We start from the raw sequence: 16,913 nt of genomic DNA, 5'->3' as shown, positions 1-16,913 counted from the left end.
TGGTGGGATTTTATATTTTATGTACAGTATATAATATATATTTGGTGTGATTTTATATTTTATGAACAGTATATAATATATATTTGGTGTAGTTTGATATTTTATGTACAGTATATAATATATATTTGGTGTATTTTGATATTTTATGTACAGCATATAATATATATTTGGGGTAATTTTATATAATATGTACAGTAGATAATATATATATCGTGTATTGTGATATTTTATGTACAGTATATAATATATATTTGGTGTACTGTGATATTTTATGTACAGTATATCATCTATATTTGGTGTACTTTGATATTTTATGTACAGTATATAATATATATTTGGTGTACTTTGATATATTGTCTACAGTATATAATATATATTTTGTATATTTTCATATTTTATGTACAGTATAGAAGATATAATTGGTGTACTTTTATATTTCATGTATAGTATATATTTAGTGTAATTTGATATTTTCTGTACAGTATGTAATATATATTTAGCGTGATTTGATATTTTATGTACAGTATATAATATGTATTTGGTGTAGTTTGATATTTTATGTACTGTATATAATACGTGTTTTGTGTATTTTCACATTTTATGTGCAGTGTATAATATATGTTTGGTGTACTTATATATTTTATGTACAGTATATAATATATATTTAGTTTAATTTGATATTTTATGTACAGTATATATGTTTCGTGTACTTTGATATTTTATGTACAGTGTGTGATATATATTTTGTGTATTTTCATATTTTATGCCCAGTAAATAATATATATTTAGTGTACTTTTATATTTTATATACAGTATATAATATGTAGTGTAATATGATATTTTATGTACAGTATATAATATATATTTGGTGTGATTTTATCTTTTATGTACAGTATATAATATATATATGGTGTACTTTGATATTTTATGTACAGTATATATATTTGGTGTACTTTGATATTTTATGTACAGTATATAATATATAGGGGTATTTTGATATTTTATGTATAGTATACAATATATATGGTGTATTTTGAAATTTTATGTACACTATATAATATATATTTGGTGTACTGTGATATTTTATGTGCAGTATATAATGTATATTGGGTGTACTTTGCTATTTTATGTATAGTATATAATATATATATGGTGTATTGTGATATTTTATGTACAGTATATAATATATGTTTGGTGTACTGTGATGTTTTATGTGCAGTATATAATGTATATTTGGTGTATTTTGATATTTTATGTACAGTATATAATATATATTTGGTGTACTTTCATATTTTATGTAGAGTATATAATATATAATTGGTGTACTTTGCTATTTTATGTACAGTAATATATAATTGGTGAAATTTGATATTTTATGTACAGTATATAATATATAATTGGTGTACTTTGCTATTTTATGTACAGTATATAATAGATATTTGCCGTACTTTGATAGTTTATGTACAGCATAAAATATATATTTGGTGTACTGTGATATTTTATGTGCAGTATATAATGTATATTTGGTGTATTTTGATATTTTATGTACAGTATATAATATATATTTGGTGTACTTTGATATTTTATGTACAGTATATAGTATATATTTCGTATATTTTCATATTTTATGTACAGTATATAAAATATAGTTGGTGTGCTTTTATATTTTATGTATATTATGTATTTATTTAGTGTAATTAGACATTTTATGTACAGTATGTAATATATATTTAGTGTGCTTTGAAATTTTATGTACAGTATATAATATATATTTGGTGTAATTTCATGTTTTATGTACAGTATATAATATATTTGATGAAACTTGATATTTTATGTACAGTATATAACATATATTTAGGTTAATTTGATATTTTATGTACAGTATAAAATACATTTTGTGTACTTTGATATTTTATATACAGTATATGATATATATTTTGTATTTTCATATTTTATGCACAGTATATAATATATATTTGGTGTACTTTTTTATTTTTTGTACAGCATATAATATGTATTTAGTGTAATTTGATATTTTAGGTACAGTATATAATATATATTTGGTGTGATTTTATATTTTATGTACAGTATATATTTGGTGTACTTTGATACTTTATGTACATTATATAGTATATATTTGGTGTACTTTGATATTTTATGTACAGCATATAATATATATTTTGGGTATTTTGATATTTTATGTACAGTACATAATATATATATGGTGTATTGTGGTATTCTGTGTACAGTATATAATATACATTTGGTGTACTGTGATATTTTATGTGCAGTATATAATGTATAATAGGTGTAATTTGATATTTTATGTACAGTATATAATACATATTTGGTGTACTTTGATATTTTATGTACAGTATGTGATATGTATTTTGTGTATTTTCATATTTAATTTGCAGTATATAATATATATTTGGCATACCTTTATATTTTATGTACAGTATATAAGTATTTAGTGTAATTTCATATTTTATGTGCAGTATATCATCTATATTTGGTGCGTTTTTATTTTATGTACAGTATATAATATATATTTGGTGTAGTTTGATATTTTATGTACAGAATATAATATATATTTGGTGTTCTTTGATATTTTATGTACAGCATATAATACATATTTGGTGTAATTTTATATTTTCTGTACAGTACATAGTATATATGTGGTGTATTGTTATATTTTATGTGCAGTATATAACATATATTTGGTGTACTGTGATATTTTTTGTAGTGTATATAATGTATATTTGGTGTACTTTGATATTTTATTTACAGTACATAATATATATTTGGTGTACTTTGGTATATTATCTACAGTATATAATATATATTTTGTATATGTTCATATTTTATGTACAGTATATAAGATATATTTGGTGTACTTTTATAATTAAGGAATAGTATATATTTAGTGTAATTTGATATTTTATGTACAGTATGTAATGTATCTTTAGTGTGCTTTGATATTTTATGTACAGTATGTAATATATATTTGGTGTACCTTGATATTTTATGTATTGTATATAATATGTGTTTTGTGTGTTTTCACATTTTATGTACAGTGTATAATATATATTTGGTGTACTTTTATATTTCATGTACAGTGTATAATATATATTTAGTTTAATTTGATATATGTACAGTATATAGTCTATATTTCATGTACTTTGATATTTTATGTACAGTATGTGATATATATTTCGTGTATCTTCATATTTTATGCCCAGTATATAATATATATTTGATGTACTTTTATAGATTATATACAGTATATAATGTGTATTTAGTGTAATATATTTTATGTACAGTATATAATATATATTTGGTGTGATTATATATTTTATGTACAGTATATAATATATATTTGGTGTACTTTGATATTTTATGTACAGCATATAATATATATTTGGTGTACTTTGATATTTTATGTACAGTATATAATATATATTTGCTGTCATTTTATATTTTATGTACAGTATATAGTATATATTTTGTATATTTTCATATTCTATCTACAGTATATAAGGTATATTTGATATACTTTTATATTTTATGTATACTATATCATACTTATTTAGTGTAATTTGATATTTTTTGTACAGAATGTAATATATATTTAGTGTGCTTTGATATTTTATGTACAGTATATAATATATATTTGGTGTACTTTGATATTTTATGTACTATATATAATACGTGTTTTGTGTATTTTCACATTTTATGTACAGTATATAATATATATTTGGTGCAGTTTCATATTTAATGTACAGTATATAGTATATATTTGGTGAAATTTGATATTTTGTGTACAGTATATAATATATATTTGTTGAAATTTGATATTTTATGTACAGTATATAATATATATTTGGTGAAATTTCATATTGTTTGTACAGTATATAATATATATTTGGTGAAATTTGATATTTTATGTACAGTATATAATACATATTTGGTTTACTTTCATATTCTATATACAGTATGTAGGATATATTTGGTGAAATTTGATATTTTATGTACAGTATATAATATATATTTGGTGAATTTTGACGTTTTATGCACAGTATATAATATACATTTGGTATCCTTTGATATTTCATGTATATTATACAATATATATTTGTTGTACTGTGAGATATTATCTACAGTACGTAATATATATTTGGTGTACTTTCATATTTTATGTACAGTATATATTAGGTGTGCTTTGATATTTTATGCACAGTATATAATATATACTTCGTGTACTTTGATATAGTGTATACAGTATACAATATATATTTGTACTTTCATATTTTATGAACAGTATATAATATGTATTTTGTGAACTATATTTTATTTACAGTATATAATATACATTTGGTGTACTTTGGTATTTTATATAGAGTATATAATATATATTATTCTACTTTGATATTTTATGTACAGTATGAAATACATTTGGTGTACTTTGATATTTTATGTACAGTACATTATATATATTTGGTGTACTTTTTTATTTTATGTACAGTATATAATATATACTTGGTGTACTGTGATATTGAATGTACAGTACATAATGTATATTTGGTGTACTTTGATATTTTATGTACAGTATATAATATATATTTGGTGTGCATTCGTATTTTATGTAGTGTATATAATGTATATTTGGTGTACTTTTATATTTTATGTACAGTATATAATAAATATTTCACGTACATTGATGTTTTGTTTACAGTATATAATATATATTTGGTGTACTTTGATATTTTATGTACATTACATAATATATATTTGGTGTACCTTGGTATTTTATGTACAGTGTATAATATATATTTGGTGTACTGTGATATTTTGTGAAGAGTATATAGTATTTATTTGGTGTACTTTGATATTTTATGTACAGTCTTTAATATATATTTGTAGTACTTTCATATTTTATGTAAGTATATAATATACATTTGTTGTACTTTGATATTTTATCTACCGTATATAATATATATTTGGTGTACTTTGATATTTTATGTAGAGTATATAATATATATTTGGTGTAGTTTGATATTTTACGTACAGTATATAATATATATTTGGTCTTTGATATTTTACGTGCAGTATATAATATATATTTGGTGTACTGTGATATTTTGTGTACAGTATATAATGTTTGGTGTACTTTGATATATTATGTGCAGCATATAATATACATTTGGTCTAAGTTGATATTTTATGTACAGTATATAATATATATTTGATGTACACTGATATTTTATATAGAGTATATAATATATATTTGGTATTCTTTGATATTTTATGTACAGTAAAAAATATATTTGGTGTACTTTGATATTTTATGTACAGTATATAATATGTATTTGGTATACTTTGATATTTTATGTACAGTATATATATATTTGGTGTGCTGTGATATTTTAAGTACAGTATACACTATATATTTGGTGTAATTTGATATTTTATGTACCGTATATAATATATATTTATTATACTTTGATGTTTTATGTACAGTATATAATATATACTTGGTGAACTTTTATATTTTATGTACAGTATACTATATATATTTGGTGTACTGTGTTATATTATGTACAGTAAATATATATTTGGTGTACTTTCATATTTTATGTACAGTATATTATATTAGGTGTGCTTTCATATTTTATGAACAGTATATAGTATTCATTTGGTGTATTTTGATATTTTATCTACATTCTTTAATATATATTTGGAGTATTTTGATATTTTATGTAAGCATATAATATACATTTGCTGTACTTTGATATTTTATCTACAGTATATAATATATATTTGTTGTACTTTGATATTTTATGTGCAGTATATAATATATATTTGGTGTACTGTGATATTTCATGTACAGTATATATCTTTGGCGTACTTTGATATTTTATGTACAGTATACTATATATATTTGGTGTAGTTTGATATTTTATGTTCAGTTTATAATATATATTTAGTGTACTTTGATATTTTATGTACAGTATATAATAAATTTGGTGTACTTTGATATTTCATGTACAGTATACTATATATTTGATTAACTGTTATATTTTATGTACAGTATATAATATATATTTTGTGTACTTTTATATTTTATCTACAGAATGCAATATGTATTTGGTGTACTTTGATATTTTATGTGCAGTATATAATATACATTTGGTGTACTGTGATATTTTATGTACAGTATATAATATACAGTTGGTGTATTTTCATATTTTATATAACGTATACAATATATATTTGGTGTACTTTGATATTCTATTGGCAGTGTATAAAATATATTTGGTGTACTGTGATATTTTATGTCCAGTATATAATATATATTTGGTGTACTTTGATATTTTATGTACAGTATACAATATTCATTTGGTGTATTATATTTTATGTACAGTATATAACATATACTTTGTGTACTTTGATATTTTATGTACAGTATATAATATATATTTGGTGTATTTTGATATCATTTGTACACCACATAATATTCATTTGGTGTACTTTGATATTTTATTGACAGTATATAATATTCATTTGGTGTACTTTGATATTTTATGTACAGTATATAATATATATTCGGTGTAATTTGACATTTTATGTACCGTATAATATATATATTTGGTGTACTGTATTTTTTGTACAGTATGTAATATATATGTGGTGTACTGTGAAATTTCATGTACAGTATGTAATATATATGGTGTATTTTGATATTTTATGTACAGTATAAAATATACATTTGGTGTACTTTGATATTTTACATACAGTATATAATATATATTTGTTGTAGTTTGACATTTTATGTGCCATACATAATATATACTTGGTGTAATTTAATATTTTATGTACAGTTTATAATATATATTTGTTGTAATTTAATTTTTTATGTACAGTAGAAAATATACACTTGGTGTACTTTGATGTTTTACATACAGTATATATTATATATTTGTTGTAGTTTGACATTTTATGTGCCATACATAATATATATTTGGTGTAATTTAATATTTTATGTACAGTATATAATATATATTTGGTGTACTTTGATATTTTATGTAGAGTATATAATATTCATTTGGTGTACTTTGATATTTTATGTACAGTATATAACATATATTTGGTGTATTTTGTTATTTTATGCACAGTATATAATTTACATTTGGTGTACTTTGGTATTTTACGTACACTACATAGTATATATTTAGTGTACTTTGATATTTTATGTACAGTATATAATATTTATTTGGTGTACTTTGATATTTTATGGGCAGTATATAATATATATTTGGTGTACTTTGATATTTTATGGGCAGTATATAATATATATTTGGTGTACTTTGATATTTTATGTGCAGCATATAACAAATTTGGTGTACTTTGATATTTTATGTTAAGTATATATGTGGTGTATATTGATATATTATGTACAGTGTATAATATATATTCGGTGTACTGTGATATTTTATGTATAGTATATAATAACTATTTGGTGAAGTTTTATAATTGGTGTACAGTATATAGTACATACTTGGTGTACTTTTATATTTTATGTACAGTATATGATATGTGTTTGGTGTAAGTTTATAGTTTATGTACAGTATATAATATATATTTGGTGTGCTTTGATATTTTATGTACAGTATATAATATACGTTCGGTGTACTTTGATATTTTATGTCCAGTATATAATATATATGGTGTACTTTGATATTTTATGTACAGTATATAACGTACTTTTGGTCTTTCCTGTCCATGGGACACAGGCAAGTAGCTGTGGGCCTAAGGAAGGGCTGCATCCAATGAGATGATGTGCTTGTGTTTATGTTTTAGCACCAACCTCATATGTTGACAGAGCTCTGGAGTGTGAGGGACAAGTCCATGTTCCATTAGCTCTGTTCTTTTCTGCCCAGGGCTTCACCGCTCCTTGTCAGCTGCTATCTCCTCCATGTTGCAAACAGGATTTTCTCCTCCTTTCTGTCAATCTGGTGGGCTCTCAAACTCAGGAAATCTGAGTCCTTTAAGAAGCTGCTTACTAGGAACTAACAGTGACAAATACACTAACACAGGAAGCAGCAGCTCTCCTATGACCTGCTCCTTTTTATAACACTCCGTTAGAAAAGGAAGCAATGTTACCTACAAAGGCTACGAGGAGAAGAATTGGAAATCCTGTTAAAAACCACTCTCTATGGCCACGCAGGCTTCCCAGAATAAACTCCACAAATGTCCGGCCGTCTGTCTCCTTGTTGTATGTTTCCACTGTATGCATGGATTTGTTAGTGGATGTGTTTGAGAGAAGTGTGTACGGATGGATGCATGGATGGATGGATGGATATATTTGTTTATGTGCCTGTGTGTGTGAATACTTCTATGCTCAGTTATAATTCGATAAAGACACACATATGCATAACTCACCTTTCATTCATACGTGCCTCTGGGTTCACTCCTGATAATTCATTTGTGGGTGGACTAGAGGATGACAAAAGAATACAGTCAGACAGGAGACACAATTCAAAATTTACTTTTCTGGTAAAACTAGCTTTCATTACTCTGCACATAAACCAGTTAAGTTCTGACTATTCATGTGTATAGCACTATTTGGTTCTAAAATGTCATTTTTTTATTAAAAAGGAGGATTTATATGATGGCAACCAACATCTTAGGCTGGGGAAAATAGTAATGCTTTCAGATTTAAATAAACCTCTTTATTATGACCTCAGTCCCAATGCGTGACAGCCTTTGTGGTGGCAGTTATTTCAAACTAAACTTTTGCGTGGAGGTAGTCAGCCCTCTTATTCCACTAAATGTGCTGCCTCGAAAGCCCTCCATTACTTCTTCACTTGATTGTCTCTCTTGGTCCACAAGTATGGTAAAGTAACTGCAGGTCTGAGTCAAGGACACAATCCAATATGATGGTATTTGGGGTTTTGAGTACCACTCTGTATTGTGGCAGAGTTCTGCAGGGTCAAAAACATTTCTAGGGTTGTTAGCTTTTTTCTCTTCTCCTGAGGTCTTCACTACTCTCCGTCCCTGCTGTGCTTCCCTGTTTCCAAAGAGGATTCTCTGCTGTCCTCAGCCATTATAGTAAGGTCTCACATACAGGCAGTCTGAAAATTATTTTTTATTTTTACTCGAGTATCAAACAGACTAGTAAGAAAAATCATTCTTCTTTTTATGTGGTCATCTTTTATCTAAATTCATTCAAGACATAAAGTCACCTTCATATCCTATAGTGAGATCACGCAGACACATGTGTCAAAAGTTTTTTGTTTTTCCATTAATGCCCTTGAATGGGAACTTCCCTAATCTCAACCTTTATATTTCTCTGCAGTACCTGTGGGTGCATGCCTTGATTTAATATGAATGCATATAGGTATATATAAATGGTATATAATCGTTTCCTCCCTTGTTCATACATCCTTATATCTATATTGATTTATTTCTTTTTCTTTTTTTTCTTTTTTTGAGGGGGAGTCTCCCTCTGTTGCCCAGGCTGGAGTGCAGTGGCAGGATCTCGGCTCACTGCAAGCTCCGCCTCCCGGGTTCATGCCATTCTCCTGCCTCAGCCTCCTGAGTAGCTGGGACTACAGGCACCTGCCACCACACCCAGCTAATTTTTTGTATTTTTAGTAGAGATGGGGTTTCACTGTGTTAGCCAGGATGGTCTCGATCTCCTGACCTCGTGATCCACCCACCTCGGCCTCCCAAAGTGCTGGGATTACAGGCGTGAGCCACCGCACACAGCCTCTATATTATTTCTGTCTCACAGTTCACTGACAGCGCCACTCCAGGGTACTGATTTGAATTTAGACTTGGCAGTGCTACAGAATTTAAATATATATATGTATCGTCCAACACCAGTATGACATCCTGGACTTCACTTTCTGGTTTGAATTACTCACAAGCGATGTTTAGTTCTTTACAATTGAATACAGCACAAACTAAGAATTTGGTGGTTTACTTTATTTCAAATTCAGCTGCAGTTTCTATATACAAATCCCCTTGACCCCATCTCATTTCCTGACACTAAAATCCCTTCATGAGTGCCTTGTTTTTGCCATTATAGGTGTTTTCTCTGCTCTCACACAGGGTCAAGAAACTGCCCCATACAATGTGATGATGGGTGTGGGCTTGCAGTGTTAGCCTCACATGGTGGTAGAGCTCTGGGTGTGAGGAACCCTGCCAGGGCCATTAGCTCTGTTTTTTTTCCCTAAGGGCTCCACTGCTCCCTGTCCACTGTTACTCGCTTGTTGCTCTGCATAGGATTTTCTTCCCTTGGTCCACTCTAGTATGTCTCATACACAGAAAATCTGACTTTCCTAAGTATGTGCCTGCTACTAAGGGTGACAAGACAATAACAAGAAGTTTCCCTTTTTTGCCCTGTTCCTTTTTTATCCAATTTAATCAAAAAGTTGGATAAGGGGCCTGCAGGGCCTATAGTGAGGAGGTTTATAAACAGTGTAAAAGACATTCTATATGGCCATAGATGATCCTGAGTGTAAGCACATAATCTTCATCTCTCTCTCTGTCGATTCTCTCTCTCTTTTCTCTTTCTCTCCCTTTCTCTCTCTCCCTGTGTGTCTAGATAGACAGAAGTATGTATATCTGCATATATATTTCTTTAAATATTTGTGTATATATATTTTATAATTCACATTTCATTGGTGGTTCTATCATAGGTCATTGATGTCAATTCTGTATGCAGGCTAAAGGAATATAAAAGTAGATAGTTGGACACACATGTAATTCTAAACTTACTTTTTGAATCAAACAGCTACAGTTACTCTACGATGTACTATCTGGTTGACATTTAAATATTCATGTGTATATCACTAATTCGAACTAGGTGTATCTTTTTTTTAGGTGGAGTCTCACTCTCACTGAGGCTGGAGTGCAGTGGTGCCATCTTGGCTCACTGCAACCTCCGCCTCCCAGGTTCAAGCAATTCTCCTTCCTCAGCCTCCTGAGTAGATGGGATTACAGGCATGCACCACCACACCTGGCTAATTTTTGTATTTTTAGTAGAGACAGGGTTTTGCCATGTTGGTCAGGCTTGTCTCAAATTCCTGGCCTCCAGTGATCTAGCTGTCTTGGCCTCCCAAAGTGCTGGGATTACAGATATGAGCCACCATGCCTGGCCAGTGGCATTTATTTCTAATGTAACTGCAGTCTGTAAGGAAACATGCCTCTTACCCCATCTAAATTCTTGATTCCTAAGTCCTTCTGTCACTTCTTTACTTTCACCCATCATGGCTGTCTTTCCTCCCCAGAAGATATGACCATGTAGCTGTAGGCCTGAGTCACAAACTCCCTACAAAATGATTGTGGGTTTGGGTTTGGAGCACCAGCCTCACATGGTGGTAGAACTCTAGAAGGTGAGGAACCCATTACGGTTTCATGAACTCTGTTCTTTTTGCTGAGTGCTTCACTCCTCCCTGTCACCTGTTACCTCCCCATTGCTCCATATAGGATTCTCTCTCCCTTTGGCCCACTCTAGTAGTAGGAGAGTCTCATAAATGGAAAACCTCAGAGGTTCCTAAGGGATTGGATACTACTAACTTAGAGTGACAAATATACTAAGAGGAAGAAGCATCCCTTTCATGACTTCATCCTCTTTTATCCAATTTGGTCTGAAAAAAAAATAGAAGGTTATCTATAGATCCTACAGTGAGAAGATTTAGACATAGTGTCAAAGATACTCTGTATTTCCAAGGATATGCCTGACAGTGAATTTTACAAATATCAACTTCTCTTTCTCTTTCATTGTTTTATGTTTCTGTGTGTGTATGTGTATGCATGCGTGTATGTTATGTGTATATATGTATATATACACTTACTTGTATATAAATCTTTGTTTCTCATTCACATTTCATGGGTGGCTCTATCATAGGTTACTACCATCAACTCAATTGGCTGTGGGTTGGGGAATTATAAAAGCATATTACTCAGATACAAACACAATTTGGACTTACACTTTTGGTCAAATAGCTGCAGTTACTCTAGACAAGAGTCTACCTGCCAAGGAATGCCAAAGATTGCCAGCAACCAGAAAAAGCTAGCAAAGAGGTATCAAACAGATTCTTCCTTATAGCCTTCATAAAAAGCCAACCCTACTGACAACCTCAATTTCAGATTTCTAGTCCCTAGGACTATGATATCATTAATTTTTGTTTAAGCCACTTGGTTTGTGATACTTTGTTAAAGCAGCCCTAGAAACTAATATAGCCTAACCTGGTAGAATCTCATACACAGGCAATCCAACAGTTTTCTAAAAGTTTTAGCTACTAGTCAATTCAGCTAGGAAGAAGTAGACTTCTTGTGATCTACTTATCTTGTATCCAACTAGACCCAAAAAGAAAAGGATGTTACATACAGAAGCTGAAACTACCAGTACTTTAGAAACAGTGTCCAAGAAACTCTATAGTTAACATTTGTGTGTATCTTTATGAACATACACACACATAACACACACACCTTTCACTGATGGCTCCATTATAGGCTAGTGATATCGTTTCACTTTCACTGAGGACTCCATCATGGGTTAGTGATATCACTTCATTTGGGTCAGAGCTAAAGAATTAAACTAAATTGTACATAATCAAATACCATGTGAATTTGTAGGCTTAATTTTTATTCAAATTAGCTACAATAACCCTACAACTAATAAACTAGCTGTTCTGAAAAAACAAAACAAAACAAAACACATGCAATTTAGCCATTTGGAAACAATAGTGACCATCCCTGCCTGTCTCCATAGACAACAACAGCAACTACCCAGGAGTAGTTACAGTAAAATTAGGAGAGCATTAGGCTGGCTGATGAAAACAGGGAAGGGCTGAAGAGCCATCCTTGGGCCTTCACTCCTCCACCTGCCTCCATCTCCAAAGCCCAGGTTACAAACCAGAGAGATTGTCTCCTCCAATGCTGCTTTGTTCAGGAGCTTCAAGGTGATATAGTTGTTTAATTAAACAAAATTTTCCCTGTGGTTGCCTCTGTACTTGAGTCCTTATGCAACAAACTGCAAGCTAACCTAGTGTGTAAACTAACAGCATAATTATGAATAGAATATACACTTGTAACAGATAGCTGTGTCTCAGTCAATTGCAGCAGCTGAGCTTCAGTCAATTGCGGGTGGCTGACTGATTCAAATAAGACAAAACATCCAGCTGTAACCAGTTGTAAACAACAAAGCTGTTTCTGGACCTCACTTCCATTTTCTGTCCATAATGCTGTCTGGCCACGTTGCCAGCTTGCAGTTCTCAGAACTTGTTCTCGTTCTAAAAGCTTCCCAACTCACGAATCATTCTTGCACTATTAAACTCTTAAATTTACCTTGTCTAAAGTTTTTCCTTTTCACAACCCAGAGGAGTTGCCTGGTCAGTGTTTCATGGTTCCTGAGACTCTCTACCCTGGGGCACATCACTTCTCTTCATTTTAAACTTACTGACAATGACACAGCTTACGTCCTAGATTTCAGTGAGACTGACTATATAATTCCTGCCCAAACCAGGACACTTTTGAAAGGAAAAAGTGGGTGCTATTAATAATTATGTTGCAAGAACAGCAGCAGACTGAGATTGTCCTTCAGTCCTTCCCCAATACAAATGACCAGAGTAGCCAACAGCCACAAAAAATCTGAGTTCACAAACCAACATGATTAGATATCTAAGGAATACAACTACTGAAAAAGAAATACAACAAGCTGAACAACAGCATACCGACTGTAGCAAAACTACTGGAACACACTGACCAAGATTTTAAAGTAAGCATGACAAATATTCTTAAGGATAAGAGGACACAAAGGAAGATGTTGAAACATGAAATGAGAATGGGAGTCGTAAGAAAAAATAAAAGAGAAAGCCTTAAATGTAAAAGTATGACTGTCAAAAAAATATAACTTGTTGAGGGATAAATAGTAGTTTGGATACATGTGAAAAGCTAATTAATTTAGAGCTAGAAGATTAGATTGAGAAACTTACCCAGAAAATAGTAGAAAAGAATAAAGAGAACATACTAAAGAAGAATGTTATGGAGGATAAAAACAGCTATCTAACATCTAGAATATGAAAATCTAAGAAGAAATGAAAACTAAAAATGCAAAACAAAATGTGAAAATTTATGATGATAAATTTCCCAAAATTCAAGAAAGAAGAAATATATCAGCTTTAAGTATCTAATGGAGACAAAGAGAAAATTCTAACACCTTCTAGAAACAGCAAAAGACCTATGAGGGCACAAGGACAGACCAACATCATAGCTCTCTGTACCATAAAGAAAGCTTCCACAGGATAAAGTCCACAGGATCAATATCATATTGCTGTTCTCTGAATATATTGTAATATGATTAGCTTTTTTAAAAAAACCCACATTTGAAACTAAATTACACTTTACTGAATGCCTCTTATGTTAAAAGGGAAATCATGAAATATTTTAAATACTAAGAACTGATTGATAATAACATGACAAAGTTTGTAGGATACAATGAAGCAATATTTAGAAGAAAATTTACCAATATATAAGCATTAATAAGAAGTCAAGATGGTTAAAAGCAAAGAGTACACATTTAAGTAGAGAGGTTGGAAAAGGAGCACAAGGCAAAGTCTATGGAGTAATAAGGAAGCAAAACATAAGGAGGTAAGCATAAGTCACTGAACTGGAGAAGAAAAAACCGTAGAGAAGATTAACAAAACAAAAGTGTGTCTCTTTGAAAAGATTACTACAATAGACCTGTGGCAATAATAATCAAGAACAAACAGAGTGAATATCCAAATAAAATGTACAAGAAGGGAGCATAACTAGAACACAACTAAAATTTTTTAAAATAAGATTATTCAATTATATGCTAATAAATGTGAAAACTTAGATGGAATGGAAAAATTCCTAGACGAATATAAAACACTAACATTAGTGCAAGAAAATATATTTATATAGAAATAGAATACTCAAGTAACAAAGAAATCAACCTAGTATTTAAAGCCCTTCCCTCTCCCAAACACCACAGGGCCCACATAGGTATTTTTCAAAATTTTTTAGAATATTGACATACTTACTACAAAATCTATGTCAACATATAAAGTCTCCATTAATAACTATTCATGCTAATAAAAAAAGGTGTAGGGATGCCATAAGTATTAATGGAGCAAAATATTGAGCTCAGAGATAAACCTATGTAGATATATGTCACTGACGATGATTACATAAACAAGGAAAAAGGATGAATTGTTTCATAGATGGTATTTGGAAAATCAGCCTACCATTGGGAGAAAAATGAAACCAAATCCCTACCTAACACCATATTGAAGGGTAGACTCTAAGTAGATTAAAGCATTAAATGTGTAAATTAAAACTATGAGGATTAGAAATTACCTTTGTAGACTGAAAGTGGGAAAATTTCAAACTTCAAAAGTAAAATAATAAGGCAAAAAGTTCTGTCATGAAGAGAATGAAGAACAACAATGCCAAAGCTAACAGGCAGATGACGGATTAGAGAACATAACTTCAATGTCTCAAACTGACATGAAGGATGATTTGAATACATAAAGCGATAGTCCAAACTTTTGAATGGGATTCCATACATCTGAGTCTGTTTAATAAGGGATACCTGAGGCTGGGTAATTTATAAAGAAAAGAGGTTTATTTGGCTCACAGTTGTGTGCTGCACAAGAAGCCTGATGCCAACATCTGCTTCTGTGGCTGCTCCCATTTATGGTGGAAGATGAAGGGGAACTGACACGTGCAGAGATCAAATGGCAAGATGGGAATCAAGGTGCGGGAAGCCGCTGGTCTCTTTTTAAACCACCAGCTCTTGCAAGAACTAATAGAGTGAGTACTCACTCACCCTCACTCCAAGGGAGGGAATTAATCTATTCATCTTCCAAACACCTTCCATTAGGCCCCACCTCCGACATTGGGGATCAAATTTCAACATGCAGTTTGGGGGTACAAACCTCCAAACAATAGCATCATGTTTTTAATGTTACTAAAAAGAGTGAATCATTGCTATATTGTTTACAAATGTAACATAATCACTTTGAAAATTAAACATAATTTTAAAAGAAATTTGATTAACTTATTCTAAAATATAAAATATTCAAAAACAGCACACGTAAATTAACAAGACAAAGATAGGAACACTAGTGGAAAAACGGGCTAAGTTCATGAATGGACCATTACAGAAGAAATCCCAAATGCTATAAGAACATAAAATGATGCTCAAATTCATAAGTTATCACATAAATTCAAAGTAAAACACAATGCAATATGTTATGACCTATTAGATTGATTATATAAATTAGAAAGTTTGATAATGTCAAGTGTTGTTGTGAACGTGTATGTGTAGGAACCATCATGCACTGTTCATGAGATGCAGACTGGTATAACCATTGTGAGAGCAATAGGCAGTATTCAGTAAAATTCAAAATATGCAATCCCATGGCCCATCAAGTCCTGTTTCATATTCCTACAGAAATACTCAAACAGGTCTATAGGGGTCTGGCATAAGGATAATCATTTAGTGGCACTCTTTGTGAAGGCAAATGGTAGGAAGCAATATATGTGTTCCTCACTAGGGGATGCATGCATGCTGTGCAATTTTTCATACCAGTTAAAAGCAACAACAAAAGGTATGCACAAGAAGAATAATCTTATGTTACTAAGCAAAAAACTAACAAAATGAGATGCAACTTAATACCATTTAAGTAAATTTAAAAACATATAGGCAAAACAATAATACGTAGTTTACAGAACACATATAAATGTATATACTGTGTAAACATATTAAAATTGTTGCATATGTGCATGTATCTGTATATGTCAATATGTATAACTGTACTCTCATCTATATATTAAAAAGGCCTACAAGTAGCAATGAGCCAATGGCAATCAGC

At 30.1% G+C, this 16,913-nt stretch overlaps 1 protein-coding gene across 2 annotated transcripts in view; it reads right to left on the bottom strand.

Annotated features, from left to right (window-relative positions):
* Window positions 1-16,913, bottom strand: part of LOC129531453 (ATP-binding cassette sub-family D member 1-like) — a 64,725-nt gene that overhangs the window by 32,580 nt on the left and 15,232 nt on the right. For both annotated transcript variants that reach the window (XR_010130904.1, XM_063698384.1), the window contains exon 4: window positions 8,443-8,496. Coding sequence is in view for 1 of the 2 variants with exons in the window: in XM_063698384.1 (XP_063554454.1) it covers window positions 8,443-8,449 (7 nt within the window). In the remaining variant the exon portion in view is untranslated. The remainder of the gene's footprint in view (window positions 1-8,442; window positions 8,497-16,913) is intronic.

Source organism: Gorilla gorilla, chromosome 16 (genome assembly GCF_029281585.2).
Source record: "Gorilla gorilla gorilla isolate KB3781 chromosome 16, NHGRI_mGorGor1-v2.1_pri, whole genome shotgun sequence".
In the NCBI taxonomy this organism is placed as follows: domain Eukaryota; kingdom Metazoa; phylum Chordata; class Mammalia; order Primates; family Hominidae; genus Gorilla; species Gorilla gorilla.
The sequence above is the reverse complement of the archived record's forward strand: the minus strand, read 5'-3'. Positions and strand labels throughout refer to the sequence as shown.